Source organism: Lytechinus variegatus, chromosome 1, assembly GCF_018143015.1.
Source record: "Lytechinus variegatus isolate NC3 chromosome 1, Lvar_3.0, whole genome shotgun sequence".
NCBI classification, from domain to species: domain Eukaryota; kingdom Metazoa; phylum Echinodermata; class Echinoidea; order Temnopleuroida; family Toxopneustidae; genus Lytechinus; species Lytechinus variegatus.
Window position 1 is genome coordinate 94,868,938 of NC_054740.1, and position 15,314 is coordinate 94,884,251.

General features: G+C 37.4%; 1 protein-coding gene across 2 annotated transcripts in view; it reads left to right on the forward strand.

Annotated features, from left to right (window-relative positions):
* The window catches only part of LOC121429302 (potassium voltage-gated channel subfamily H member 8-like), a 30,998-nt gene extending 16,477 nt beyond the window's left edge, over window positions 1-14,521 (forward strand). For both annotated transcript variants that reach the window (XM_041626317.1, XM_041626309.1), the window contains 13 exons: window positions 649-806; window positions 1,385-1,589; window positions 2,107-2,301; window positions 3,401-3,600; window positions 4,241-4,347; window positions 4,784-4,926; window positions 5,106-5,211; window positions 5,828-5,936; window positions 6,994-7,095; window positions 8,206-8,423; window positions 11,928-12,112; window positions 12,635-12,732; window positions 13,395-14,521. In XM_041626317.1, coding sequence (XP_041482251.1) covers window positions 649-806; window positions 1,385-1,589; window positions 2,107-2,301; window positions 3,401-3,600; window positions 4,241-4,347; window positions 4,784-4,926; window positions 5,106-5,211; window positions 5,828-5,936; window positions 6,994-7,095; window positions 8,206-8,423; window positions 11,928-12,112; window positions 12,635-12,732; window positions 13,395-13,952 — 2,384 coding nt within the window. In that variant the 3' untranslated portion in view covers window positions 13,953-14,521. The remainder of the gene's footprint in view (window positions 1-648; window positions 807-1,384; window positions 1,590-2,106; window positions 2,302-3,400; window positions 3,601-4,240; window positions 4,348-4,783; window positions 4,927-5,105; window positions 5,212-5,827; window positions 5,937-6,993; window positions 7,096-8,205; window positions 8,424-11,927; window positions 12,113-12,634; window positions 12,733-13,394) is intronic.
* Window positions 14,522-15,314: the final 793 nt, after the last annotated feature.

Below are 15,314 nucleotides of genomic sequence, written 5' to 3' on the forward strand. Positions count from 1 at the left end.
TGCATCCAACATGTGTACGTCAATCGTAGATTTATTGGATAAAATGATCTCTGAAGATCAATCAAAAGTCAGTAGAACTGAAAGATACATGTAAATCATTGTGATAAAACAATGTCTATCTTACGTGTCTTACGTCTGCCATGTGGGCGTGTCGTGGTCGTGTGGTTCTGACTCTCTCTCCTTTCAAACAGAGGGTCGTGGGGTCGAATCCTAGCCATGGCGTGTTTTCCTACAGCAAGAAATTTATCCACATTGTTCTGCGCTCGACCCAGGTTAGGTTAGGGTACCCGGCAGGATCAATTCCTTGAATGCACTGAGCGCTGGAAGGCAGCTCGAGATAAAGCCGGGGTAATTATTGCAAGCACTTTGTATCCTCATGCAAAAAGTGCTTTATAAATCCAGCTATTATTATTATTATTACGTTCACTTTCTAACATTTTATACTTTTTGAATTACATAAAATCATTAATACTTCCATTATTGAAATCCATCTTGAATTGAAAATTAACAATTTGATAGCTACCTCCCCGATCAACTACGCAGGTTAATTGAACTATTTTATCAAAACATTTACAACCATCTTGGATATATTATTGCTATATTTTTTGTACACTTTATACCTTTTTTATTTCCATATTTCATTTTCAGATGTTGCGATCAACTTCCGAACAACTTATGTAAGTAAATCGGGTAAAGTGGTGTACGAAGCGAGAGCTATAGGGCTCAACTATCTACGTAGTTGGTTCTTCATAGACTTATTAGCTGCCGTTCCGTTTGATATACTCACTCAGATATTCAAATTAAAGGTAAGAAATAATATATCATCATTAAAATAGAAGATTGTCCATCATAATAAGTACTGTAAAAAACACATAAAACAAGTAGAAAAGGATTACATAGAAACTGCATGTTTTGTTGTGTTCTGGTTTTGACCATCGCACAACATTTTTACTGTGAACTTAAGCAAAGATTTGCTTCAGTCCAAAGCAAAATTTACATCCCAAACAATTCATCTTGCACAAATACAGCGTTACGAGTTCTGGGGCCTGTTGCAGAAAGGGTTGCGTTTAAACGCAAGTCAAAAAATCAAACGCAAGTCCCAAATGCGCGCTGTTGATTGGTTGAAAATCAAGTTGCGCATGATTTTTAGAGTTGCGAGCGATTGCAACTCTTTCTGCATCATTGGAAAGTATGGAACCCTCCCAACACGTAAATTTCATAAGGCCTTTTCTGCATTAACTTGTCAGACAAAAAAGTTGAGAGAAGCCATTTTGCAATATGAAATGATGAACACCTTATTTTTCTTATCTCTTCCACTCAACCCTCCCACAACCTCTCCCTCCATATCTATCTTCTATTTTAATCCACCATCTTATACCTACAGTTGGATACAATTCAACTCATCAAGTTAGCTAGATTACTTCGTCTTCTTCGATTGCTCAACAAGATTGAGCGATACTCTCAGTACAGTGCTATCGTTCTAACTTTCTTCATGCTCGCGTTTGCCCTGCTTGCCCATTGGCTTGCATGTATCTGGTTTGTCATTGGTCGAATGGAGCTTAATAAAAACGACGATGGATGGGACTTAGGTAATTTAGCATTTTGTCTACTTTTATTCTTGTCGATCCCAAGATCTGATTCAAATATCAATTAAGCTATTAAAAAATGTTTTGGACAATATGGATTTCTTTTCAAATTTTGTTCACTGAACTTATTTATTTATTTATTGTTTATTGGATTTGAAATAATATAAGATCAGTTGATGCCAAGATAACGTATTGATCATGTGACGTACATCCGACCGAATGGAAAACAAAGAGACGACTCGTGAATTAGGCTTATTTATCTAAAGTAAGGCAATTAAATATTGATTGAAGGAAATGATGAAAGCGATGGAAAGTTCGAAGTTTCTGTTACTTTTGCTACAAAACTTGATATACTTTACCATTATATAGTGGTAGCTTGCTTTATAAATTTAATTATCTTCTCAAGTCTGCTGTTATCGTTCCTAATAAGTATAAATGTATAGCAACTTCCTTTTGAGATGATCTGATATCATTCGTTCAATTTATTTTCTGTTTTGCTATGATCTCTCTGTAAAAATAGGATGGATCGTAGACTTGGGAGACCAACTTAAGATGCCTGTTTTAGGGGTGAACAGTACTGGTCCGAGGAACGATAGTATATACATCACAGCATTATACTACACGTTGAGTAGTCTTACCAGTGTAGGCTTTGGCAACGTATCTGCCAACACCAACACAGAGAAGATTTTCACTATTCTCGTTATGTTTCTCGGAGGTAATTGATTGCCAAGATTGATTGATTCTTTAATTATTGACTGACTGACTGATTGATTAATTGATTGCCAAGATTGATTGATTCTTTAATCATTGACTGACTGACTGATTGATTGATTGATTGATTCTTTAATCATTGACTGACTGATTGATTAATTGATTGGTTGATGATTGATTTATTAATTGATTGTTTGATTGATTGTTTGATTGATTGTGATTGATTGATTGATTGATTGATTGATGATTGATTTAGTAATTGATTGTTTGATTGATTGTTTGATTGATTGATTGATTGATTGGTTGGTTGATTGATTGATTGATTGATTGGTTGGTTGGTTGGTTGGTTGGTTGGTTGATTGATTGATGATTGATTGATTGATTGATTGATTGATTGATGATTGATTGATTGATTGATGATTGATTGGTTGATTGATTGATTGATTGATTGATTGATTATTGATTGATTGATTGAGACATGGACGGATGGATTGATGTATGGATGGGTGGATGGATGGATGGATGGGTGGGTGGGTGGATGGATAGATAGTTTGACGGAAGCAATAATGGATGAGTACGTGGGTTGTGTAAGTTGGTAGATGCAATGGATGCCTGGTTGCAGTCCGGTTGATTATTTTGTTGGATGGTTGATTGATTGATTAATGAGCTGATTGATGACTGGGTGGTTTGATTACAGAGTAAAAGGTTGACTTACTCCTACTCGATCGAAACATTAGCTTCTATGGATTGACCTAGATGATACATTCGTAATTCGGCGCTCAACTCAGAATTAGCAGCAAACCCCGATGTATGAGAAAAATATCATTAAACTATTTAATCTATATATTATTGCTTTTTCAATAAGGAAGTCTTGAAATGAATATTGGATATTTTGTAAAGAACGGAAGAAGGATATTATATATATATTTGATTTCGTAACAATGTTACAGGTAAAAATTTGGATGAATCGTTTAGATCTTTTGTATAACACAGCTGTATGAATGGGGACTGGCGTATGTATTGATACCGATTGCCGTTCTCAATTATAGGATATCATTTTATCTCAACTCTTACGATTTATTTTATAATTTCTTTCGCTTTAGCTCTGTGCCACGCTGCGGTTTTCGGAAACGTCACAGCGATCATCCAGCGCATGTACTCTCGACGCGCTCTCTACTATACCAAACTAAGAGACCTGAAAGATTTCGTACGCTCCCACCACATTCCGCCAGCCTTAAAGACCCGGATGCAGGAATATTTTATGACCTCGTGGTCAATAAACATGGGTATCGATACAACAGAGGTAAGAATGTCATTTATTGTATCATGGTACATAGCCAACACTCGATCTTCTGTAATTGGTGACGAGACATTCATTTCGCTTGAGCAACGGTTGCTCATGTCCCAATTCCTTGGAAGACATAGCGCCAAAATTGAAAATGTGAAAGCTTTCTAGAATCAGAATAATGTACAGAAAGATGTTACTTTTTATGTTTACCTTGTCAGATTGGCATTGGGAACTGTAACATTTGTCGAAGCTTACCAAAACCATGAGAAAACACATGCATTCTTGAGATAATAAGAATATCGAAATTACGGGAAATTATTGGTAAAGTCAAGAAAGTAATTCGTAAATTTGGTATACCAAAGCTAATTGTCAAAACTTGATTAATAAATTATAATTAAAAAAAAGAGGAGTTGGGGATCTCACTACACTAAAGCAATTTGTCTCCACTGGGCTGAGGTCAGTGTTATATATATTTCACCCATTTGTCGTTTTGGTCCATGCGCTGTCCCATCCCCAGAAAGTCCTATAGGATATTCAATTTCTTCAGTACCTTCTGCTTTGCTTCCGAACATCTTCTACTACACTTCGTTTTCCGACTTTTCTCCTAAATCTAAGGATTTCCATATTTTAACTGCTCTCCTCTTCGTGATCACAGATGCTGCAGACATTCCCTGAGGAGCTACGAGCCGATATTGCTATGCACCTTCATAAAGAATTCCTAGCTCTTCCTATATTTGCTGATGCCAGCCAAGGATGCCTACGGTATGTATGAAACACACAAATCATTGACAAAATGACTTCTTGAAATCATTATCCTCAAATCTGTATAGGATCTTGATAAACGATTATTAGTCAGCGTGTAATTCTACTGGAAGACTAGTTTGATGAGCCGTTCCACACTCTTCCTTTGAATTTTCTGGTACACAATTGACATATTCCTGTACGTCGTGTACATCAACAATTCGTTTCACCACCTAATTTAAACATTTAATATGCACATTTAACTGAGACTTGAAAGTAAAACTCCACGATTCTGTTTTTTTCCTAGATCACAACTGTACCTGGCATTTAGTTAAGATTATTGCTTGGGGAACCAACTGTTATTAAAATCTCTCATTATGACGATTCATCACGAGTCATCATGACTTGAGAATGCGGCCCAGCTGAGTAGTTTGGTTTCTTTGATTCCATTTTCTAGATCACTCTCGTTGCGGATCAAGACAAGTTTCTGTGCACCTGGTGAATATATTGTCCACCAAGGAGACGCCCTCAACGTCATATACTTCTTGTTAAACGGGTCAATGGAAATTCTCCGTCACGGGATGGTCGTTGCCATTTTAGGTAGGTTACCCTCCAAAGCAAACTCAGAATTAAAACTGCATTTATTATTTAAAAAATAATAGGGGTAAATATTTAAATGACTTTCTTAATAATCGGGAAAATGTTTTACTGAGTTCTTTAATATTACATTTGGATTCATTCAAAAGTTTTTTTTAATTATTTTTTCCCCATTAACCTAGGTAAGGGTGATCTGTTCGGATGTGACCTTTACGTCACTGATACAGTCATCCAATCAAGTGGCGACATCCATGCCCTGACTTACTGTGACCTTCAGTCTGTAACCAGGTAAGTGCTGGTTTAGTGCTGATCACACACAAGCTAGATGCGTTTCCATTGTGAGAAACTTATTATTTCATTCCATATTTGCTTAACTATCATTACACTCTAAAATCATTGAGTAAAATTCTACCCAATATTGAGTAAAAACGGAACATGCATGTTTGCTGGGTATTTTTGCACCCCATATTAGGCTATTTCAACACCACATTGCGTAAAATTTACCAAATATTAGGTATCTTTTACCCAACCAGCAGGCATGTTCCCAATTAACCCAATACTGTGTAAACCTTTTTAGAGTGTATGATATGTTCAAAGATTATATATCTATAAACGTGCGCGTGGTGTAGGTTTCCTGAATCCGGATTCTGATTTTAATCCGAATGTAAGTTCACTTAAGTCTTCTAAATGAGATCCTTACTATATGAATTGGAGATTCTTTAACCTCTTGAACATAAATGATTACGCGCTTGTGTAAGTTGAGATGACAAGACATTTCATGTAACAAAATAACGCATAGTTTACTCCAATATATTTTCATATTCACGTAAAATAGTTTCCCTGAATAACATGTACATCTAATACAATTTGGTCATTTCTACTATTTATACCATCCGTAATGCAGGCAAGAACTCTTAGAAGTATTGGCTAGTTATCCAGAATACCAATCAAAATTCCAGCAAGAAATATCTCGCGATTTGACGTTTAATCTTCGGGAAGGTTATGATTCGGAGGTAAGTATGCTTTATCTACATAATAATCAGTAACAGAATAGGTTCAAATTTTTTTTCATTCTTTTGCCCCTCCGTATAAGTCCGTGAGTCAGGCAGGTATTTATAACTTAAAGACTGAACAATAAACACACGCCATTCACCTTGTATACCGACTGAATTTTAACTCTTTAGTTATTTATTTGAAGCTTATCAATATTATATTGTCCTAAATTGTGCAATCGATTCATTTTTTGCCAAAATGGTTGAAACACCACATTATAGTCATTTCAATCTCATCTCTCACCATTTTCAGCCGGTCACACTGCAGATTGATTTAATTCACTTATCTTTACACTACCATACACCCCATTTAAAGCAATAATTTTGCCCATTCAAGCTCATTCTATATCTCTTTTTCTTTTCACCACTTATCAATTATTTATTTCCTTTTAAAATAACAGCATAAGTAGTTCCTCATAAAATATGCTACCATAAAGGATAAAGCTTGGTTACATACTGTATGTCCACTATCTATAAACGCTATTCAATCTCATTCCTCGGGTGATGTTGAATAGCAAATCCTGAGAACGTATCTCCAGTAATACCTTTTTGAATGATTTCCCCTTTAAGAATAAGGCAGAGTGTTCTAATTTGTGGAGAACATTATTGTTTAATTCCAGCATGATTGCTAAAGTATGTTTCTCCCATTCATATTCGTATGAAGCTGTTAATGAACAAAAAAGTGTGCCCGGCATCAATGCTAGATATCTTTTTTTTCTATCCATCATTCGCTAAACTCATAGGTATCCCCTAATCTGCCAACTCTCACGCTCTATATCATCTTTCTTCCGCCGTTAATTGATTTTTAATCAATCGGCTTCATGAATGCTTCTATATTCATCTTCCCCTCTCTTTGCTCTCATATGAATGGGTTTGGTGCAAGAGAAAAATAAAATAAAGAAGAGGGAACATTCTCCCGGGTTTTTTAAAACGAAAATGGAGTAAATGATGGAGAAAAGGGAAGTAAATCTGTATTTTTTCAAGTATAGCACGACATCTATTGCTCCCCTTTTTTCAGCAATATTGGAGCTCCACACAAAACCCTCCTGATCCAGATTACCCTGCGGATAAAGCTCAGAAAATGAAGAAGTTCCTTCGAAGATGGAGAAAGCGAGCCAGAGTGAGTTGACTCCTTTCACTAGAGCCACATGCCTGCCGTACCAGCCAACTAGAATAGTTGCATCTGATCTTGGTTTATTATCATTTCAGTTCTTTATTTCAATCAACCTCTATTTTTACTCAAACCTCATACACGATAAGTTAGTCCTTACCCCCTCGAACCACATGTACGAATAGAATTACGTTTTCATTCTTTTTTTCGATTACACAGTCTTGCCTCTTGTATATGTTCCATCTTTTGTGTTACTTCCGGGGATGTATTAGGTTTAAGCCGACAAACCTGGCCAGTTTGTCGGTGTCGTATGACCGATGTTCATTTCTTTTCTTTATCAGTTGCAAAAACACTCCTACTGAAATTAATCTTTATTTGCAATCGAAACTACCAAGCTATCTTAAGATAAATGGAGGTACCAATGCACATGATATACATTACCTACATGAAAACAAGTCTAATAACCATCTAGGCTGGGCTCAGTTATAATGGCTGTAGTGAATAGAGTATGCACAGACAAATATGAAAAGATAAAAGAACAAATCGCAACAAATTTATACTTTCTGGTTTAAATGCCTCACGATGCAATTGCATGTGTCTACTCTCACCTCACTCAAATATTAGTTTTTTTTCAATTTTCATTTGTTTATTCTCACCTCCCATACTTCAGTGCCACTATTTCAAAGCCTCCCGCACCACCGAGTCCGCACCAAGTGTCGAATAAAACATATAGATTGCACTTTATTGTTATTTTCGTTATTGACGTGTTGCGTAATGATATAATTTTCGTAATTAATCATATATCTGTATATACATGTATGTATATGTATATAACCAATTTTTATCAATTTTGTTTAATCTCATACATTTTGTTTTAATGATAATAAATGAGTGATTGACAACCACTTATCAATTGCATTTCAGTCAAGGTCTGACCTCTTATTTCGGAATTCGTCGATTTTGCAAGAACTGAAGAGCGATGGGTTACAACGCACTCTATTAAGCCAGCAACCTGAGGAATTTCATATTTCTTATGATTTTTATTCAGCTTTTTGCGTACTCTTTCGATATTATCTCTTTCAAACAAATCGTCATTTAATTGGTCCGTATTTTCAACAGGCAGAAGAAAAATATTCGTACTGCGAAACGAACAACAGCGGGCGCAACACGAGATTAACGTCGATCTCTGAAGTCCGTGACGAAGACGAAGTCGGAACATCGAAACAGACCCGAGATTCATCGACTGATACGGGAGAAGATGGCATGGAGAACAGGCATATGTTACTCGATGTTAGCAACTCCATAGCCACATCTGTGCCACCGGATCTTAGTCCAAGGTATAACCATTTTAACCACTCTTACAAAATGTTCCTTAATAGAAATGCTATTAGTGTCTGCCATCAAAACCCATTTGGAGGTATAATTATAGCTACCACCAAGGTCTGTTTCATAAAACGAGTTGTCAGAAGCCAGGGATAAATCTACTTTTGAAAAAAAATGTTCTTTGCCTGTCAATAGGCATGATTTTTTTTTATATACATAATGACGTTACTTTCAAATTTCATTGCAATAAACCATTAACCATCTTTATTGAAACTGGACCAAAGAGTTTCTTTAGATTTTACTTGCAGGCGATAATTCTATTGGTCATTCATCCACGAAGTATCTTAAATCGAGTAATCTTTTATCCATAGCTTGTTTGATAAAAAGTTGATATTTTTTCAGATGCCACACCCATTGGGATCTCCCGTGCTATAACACCTTGGTTTGGATCTTAGATATCTTAAAAACATATCATTAGTCTAAACTGAAAGTTCAATAGTGCAATATGTCTCTGACGTTAGTCTTGAGGTACAGGTTTACAGCTACTGACCATTCTGAACACCGACCACACTGAACACTGGTATTACTGAACACTGACTATACTGAACACTGGTCATACTGAACACTGACCATACTGAACACTGACCATACTGAACACTGACCATACTGAACACTGGCCATACTGAACACTGGCCATACTAAACACTGACCATACTGAACACTGGCCATATTGAACACTGACCATACTGAACACTGGCCATATTGAACATTGACCATACTGAACACTAGCCATACTGAACACTGGCCATATTGAACACTGACCATACTGAACACTGGCCATATTGAACACTGACCATACTGAACACTGGCCATATTGAACATTGACCATACTGAACACTGACCATACTGAACACTGGCCATATTGAACACTGACCATACTGAACACTGGCCATATTGAACATTGACCATACTGTACACTGACCATACTGAACAATGACCAATCTGAACACTGACCATACTGAACAATGACCATACTGAACACTGACCATACTGAACAATGACCATATTGAACACTGACAAAACTCAACACTGGTCATACTGAACACTGGCCATACTGAACACTGACAATACTGAACACTGACCATACTGTACACTGGCCATATTGAACACTGACAATACTGAACACTGGCCATATTGAACATTGACCATACTGTACACTGACCATACTGAACAATTACCAATCTGAACACTGACCATACTGAACAATGACCATATTGAACACTGACCATACTGAACAATGACCATATTGAACACTGACAAAACTCAACACTGGTCATACTGAACACTGGCCATACTGAACACTGACAATACTGAACACTGACCATACTGTACACTGACCATACTGAACACTGACCATACTGAACAATGACCATACTGAACTCTGACCATACTGAACACTGACCATACTGAATAACACTGGTCATACTGAACACTGGTCATATTGAACACTGGTCATACTGAACACTGACCATACTGAACACTGACCATACTGAACACTGGCCATATTGAACATTGACCATACTGAACACTAGCCATACTGAACACTGACCATACTGAACACTGGCCATATTGAACATTGACCATACTGAACACTGACCATACTGAACACTGACCATACTGAACACTGGCCATATTGAACACTGACCATACTGAACACTGGCCATATTGAACATTGACCATACTAAACACTGGCCATATTGAACACTGGCCATACTGAACACTGACCATACTGAACACTGACCATACTGAACACTGACCAAACTGAACACTGGTCATACTGAACACTGACCAAACTGAACACTGACCATACTGAACACTGACCATACTGAATAACACTGGTCATACTGAACACTGGTCATACTGAACAATGACCATACTGAACACTGACCAAACTGAACACTGGTCATACTGAACACTGACCAAACTGAACACTGACCATACTGAACACTGACCATACTGAATAACACTGGTCATACTGAACACTGGTCATACTGAACACTGACCATACTGAACACTGACCATACTGAACACTGGCCATACTGAACAATGACCATACTGAACAATGACCATACTGAACACTGACCATATTGAACATTGACCATACTGAACACTGACCATACTGAACACTGACCATACTGAACACTGGCCATATTGAACACTGACCATACTGAACACTGGCCATATTGAACACTTACCATACTGAACACTGGCCATACTGTACACTGACCATACTGAACACTGACCATACTGAACACTGACCATACTGAACACTGGCCATACTGAACAATGACCATACTGAACAATGACCATACTGAACACTGACCATATTGAACATTGACCATACTGAACACTGACCATACTGAACATACTGAGCACTGGCCATATTGAACACTGACCATACTGAACACTGGCCATATTGAACATTGACCATACTAAACACTGGCCATATTGAACACTGGCCATACTGAACACTGACCATACTGAACACTGACCATACTGAACACTGGCCATATTGAACACTTACCATACTGAACACTGGCCATACTGTACACTGACCATACTGAACACTGACCATACTGAACAATGACCATACTGAACACTGACAAAACTGAACACTGGTCATACTGAACACTGGCCATACTGAACACTGACAATACTGAACACTGACCATACTGTACACTGACCATACTGAACACTGACCATACTGAACAATGACCATACTGAACTCTGACCATACTGAACACTGACCATACTGAATAACACTGGTCATACTGAACACTGGTCATACTGAACACTGACCATACTGAACACTGACCATACTGAACACTGGCCATATTGAACACTGACCATACTGAACACTGGCCATATTGAACATTGACCATACTGTACACTGACCATACTGAACAATGACCATACTGAACACTGGCCATACTGAACACTGACCATACTGAACACTGGCCATACTGAACACTGACCATACTGAACACTGGCCATATTGAACACTGGCCATACTGAACACTGACCATACTGAACAATGACCATACTGAACACTGACCAAACTGAACACTGGTCATACTGAACACTGACCATACTGGATAACACTACAATTAATGACTTTGCCTCATACCGGGTATTTAAGGGATGGTCCATCGCAAATCGCTTCAGAGGTTACGGATCACTTAAGGACAACTGGAACATTCTATGATTCCAAATGAGATTTTCCATTGTCTTCTAACAAAGCGATACTGGATTTCTTGATAACATTTTGACAAAAACTCTGAGTTAAAAGTCCTTATTAACACAACAAAAAAAATCAACTAGTCTTTCGTAGAGTCATGCCGAATTTACCGATAGATTCATAAAGTAGCTACAGTTTGAGAAACGCAAACATGACAGACTATGAATTAACATGATTAAAGTTCAACATGCATGTGACTATTTTTCCTTCATTTTACAAGGGTCGTTGACGGTGTAGAAGACGAAGGAAGTCCATTTAAACGACATACCTTTGACTTCCCAGCAGCTCGAAGTAATGTCCATTCGGCAGCATCAAGGCATCGCAGTCTAACCTTAACTCCTCGTCAGCCATTAGTTGGTGAAAGCCGTATGAGAACCAGCTATACAGCCCCACAGTTATCCCAAGGTAGGCCTAATTGTTCCTAATTATGGAACTCCTTACAGACACCATCTGATCGTCTATAAATTGTTTTGTCCCTTGTTTTCTATATGTATTTACATTTCGAAATGTGAAGTCAACTCACCAAAGAGTTACTAAGAATACTGATTTCTTTTACCCATCAGAGTAGAATTTGGATAAAAAGTATGAGCTGGCAATTGAAATAGAACTTGACAAAAAACTAAACTTAGGCAGACAAAAAAAAGGATTTACTCTTTTGATTACGATGGGTTGTCTTCCGTTGCCGCATTCTTATTTGAAGGTTATTCTCCGCTCTGTGTGTTTAAAAAGTCTCGCCAATAATCGTTAGATGAGATTATATTTCGTATAAGCCTTCCATTTTAGGAACCTTCTGTATGTAAAAACAATTTTGTCATTTTCTCCAGACATGATTGGTTTCCTGTAATGTTTTAGGTAAATGTACCACATCGATGAATCGTTAATATGAATGAATTGCCCACCATTAAACTTCCATTTTCTTTCAAGCAGATCATACGAGATCAAATTCATCCGATTCCCTTTATCAAGAAGATCTTAGGCATGAACTTGAGTACACCAGAAACAGTGTGGAACGTCTTGACAAACAGGTATTGAATTTTCTCTTCAGATATTACAACTTCTTCTTAAGAATTATTTGAAGAAATGCTCCCCAGTGAGTGTCTCCTGACTTTCTTTGAAATGTTATATGCAGTCTTTCATTAAAGCTATTGAGATTTTTTAACCTAACATTTTGGTTTTTACTTCCTTTTACATTGTAGATTAGTACAATGTTTATACAATGAGCCTGTTCACGGTTGTAAACTGCACACGAGCAGAAAGAGGTCATTTGAGATAAACCGTGAAGGTGGCTTTCAAATTCACTGACATAGGCATTTGTGATTTGATGATTATTCATGTGTTCCTTTCAAAATATTCATTTTATCTCATCCAAGCTGAAGAGTAATAAATAGAGCCTTCATAATTACTGGTGTTTGACAGTAGCATAAACAATAGTCAAATGTGCCAAAGGCAGACAATAAAACAGATTTCCAAACTTTATCCCGATGTACTATTCTAGTCACCTGGTGTATACAATGCTCTTTGTTCTTAGAATTTGAATACTCTACCGGTAAAGCTTACGCAACATCTACATTTGAAAATGATAGTGTTTATCCTAATGAAAAATCACAAAGGTCATTTGAGAAAAGTTGATCATGAGCTAACCGTGAACTGGCTTATTACATTTATAAATGATTATTCTTGACACAAGGTATCCAACCTGAGCAGAGATGTTTCCAACCTGAGCCAAGACTTGAGGGCGGTTGTCAAGCTGCTTCAGGTCATAAGCCCAATGGCATCATCATCACAAAATCAGGCTTCAAATGTAGCAGCAGCAGTAGCTTCGTCGGGTCTGAACGGTCCAGCCACACCAGGTCTTCCCGCCCCTCCTGCGCCATGTGTAATGACAGTCAAAATCGGCCAGGGTGGCGAAGAGGACATCATCCATGTTCAAAGACAAGATGGTGTGTTAGAAACCAGTCTTGGTGGAGGAATCCCAGAGCTCCCACCAGGAACCATGGGACCAACGGTAGCAGCCTTGACGTCCGCAGTGATGGCATCTGCCACTAGCAACAGTGCTTGTTCGACACTCGAACGTCCTAGAAAAAGAACGAATAGCAGTGATACCGCGAAAGACGAAGAAGGTGCTTCTGGGACCAGCGTAAAAGAAACAAATCTTGTCCTATTTCAGGAACCTGACGAAAATTTGACTGAATCAGAGAGTCTGGAGAGATTAGACTATGACTCGGAAAATGGAACAGATTTATGAACTTATTCCTTATCGACAATACAGTACCTAGGGAGAATACTTTCATCAAATCATTCCTTGCTCACTCATGACTCTTCAATTTTATGTTCCACAAATCTTCATTTATGTACCTCGACTTTAATCTACGCAAAAGGGACAGTGTCATTTCATACATTTTGATGTGTTTTGCTCTGCGAGCAATCGTATGAAATATAAAATTCTATAAGACTTGTTGATTTTTCAAGAGGTTTTGCACATTTTTACATTGTTTTCTATACCGAGTAGATAGATATTTTGTAATGAAATCATATTGAGACATTTATGATGTTATTGCATCATTTTACTTATTGCGTTTAAATGTTCGAGGCTGAAGCTTCAATAGTTATAACAGCATTACTCGTTATATCGCACAACATCGTATTTCGTGCACTAACATTTGTTATGTGGCGTTTCAAATCGTTTAATATGGTTACTTTATTCAATGTGATATAAGAATTTACCGACCTTGTGCATTCTCTCCAAAAAAAGCATCATTCATTATCTTCATTTTTGTCTTACCTCCATAGCAGAGTGAGACTATAGGCGCCGCTTTTTCGACGGCGACGGCGGCGTCAACATCAAATCTTAACTGAAGGTTAATTTTTGAAATGACAGCATAACTTAGAAAGTGTATTATCTAGTTCATGAAACTTGGACATAAGGTTAATCAATTATTACTGAACATCCTGCCAGAGTTTCAGGTCAAATGTTATTAAGGGTCAATTAACTTTGACCAAGTTGGGGGTATTTGTTAAATTACCATCATAACTTTGAAAGTTTATGGATCTGATTTATAAAATTTGGACATAAGAGTAATCAAGTATCACTAAACATCCTGTGCTAGTTTTAGGTCACATGACCAAGGTCAAAGGTCATTTAAGGTCGGTGAACCTTGGCCACGTTGGGGTATTCGTTGAATTTCCATCATAACTTCGAAAGTTTATGGATCGGATTCATAAAACGTTGACATAAGAGTAATTAAGTATCATTTAACATCCTGTGCGAGTTTCAGTTCACATGATTAAGGTCGAAGGTCTTTAAGGTCAATGAACTTTGGCAATGTTGGGGGTATTTGTTGAATTACCATCATAACTCTGTAAGTGCATTGGTCTAGTTCATAAAACTTGGACATAAGAGTAATCAAGTATCACTGGACATCCTGTGCAGGCTTTAAGTTACATGACCAAGGTCAAAGATCAATGAAATTTTGCCATGTTGTGGGAATTGTTGAATAACCATTATAACTCCGAAAGTGTTCGAATCCAGTTCATACAACTTGAAAATAAGAGTAATCAAATATCACTGAACATCTCATGCGAGTTTCAGGTCACAAGACCAAAGTCA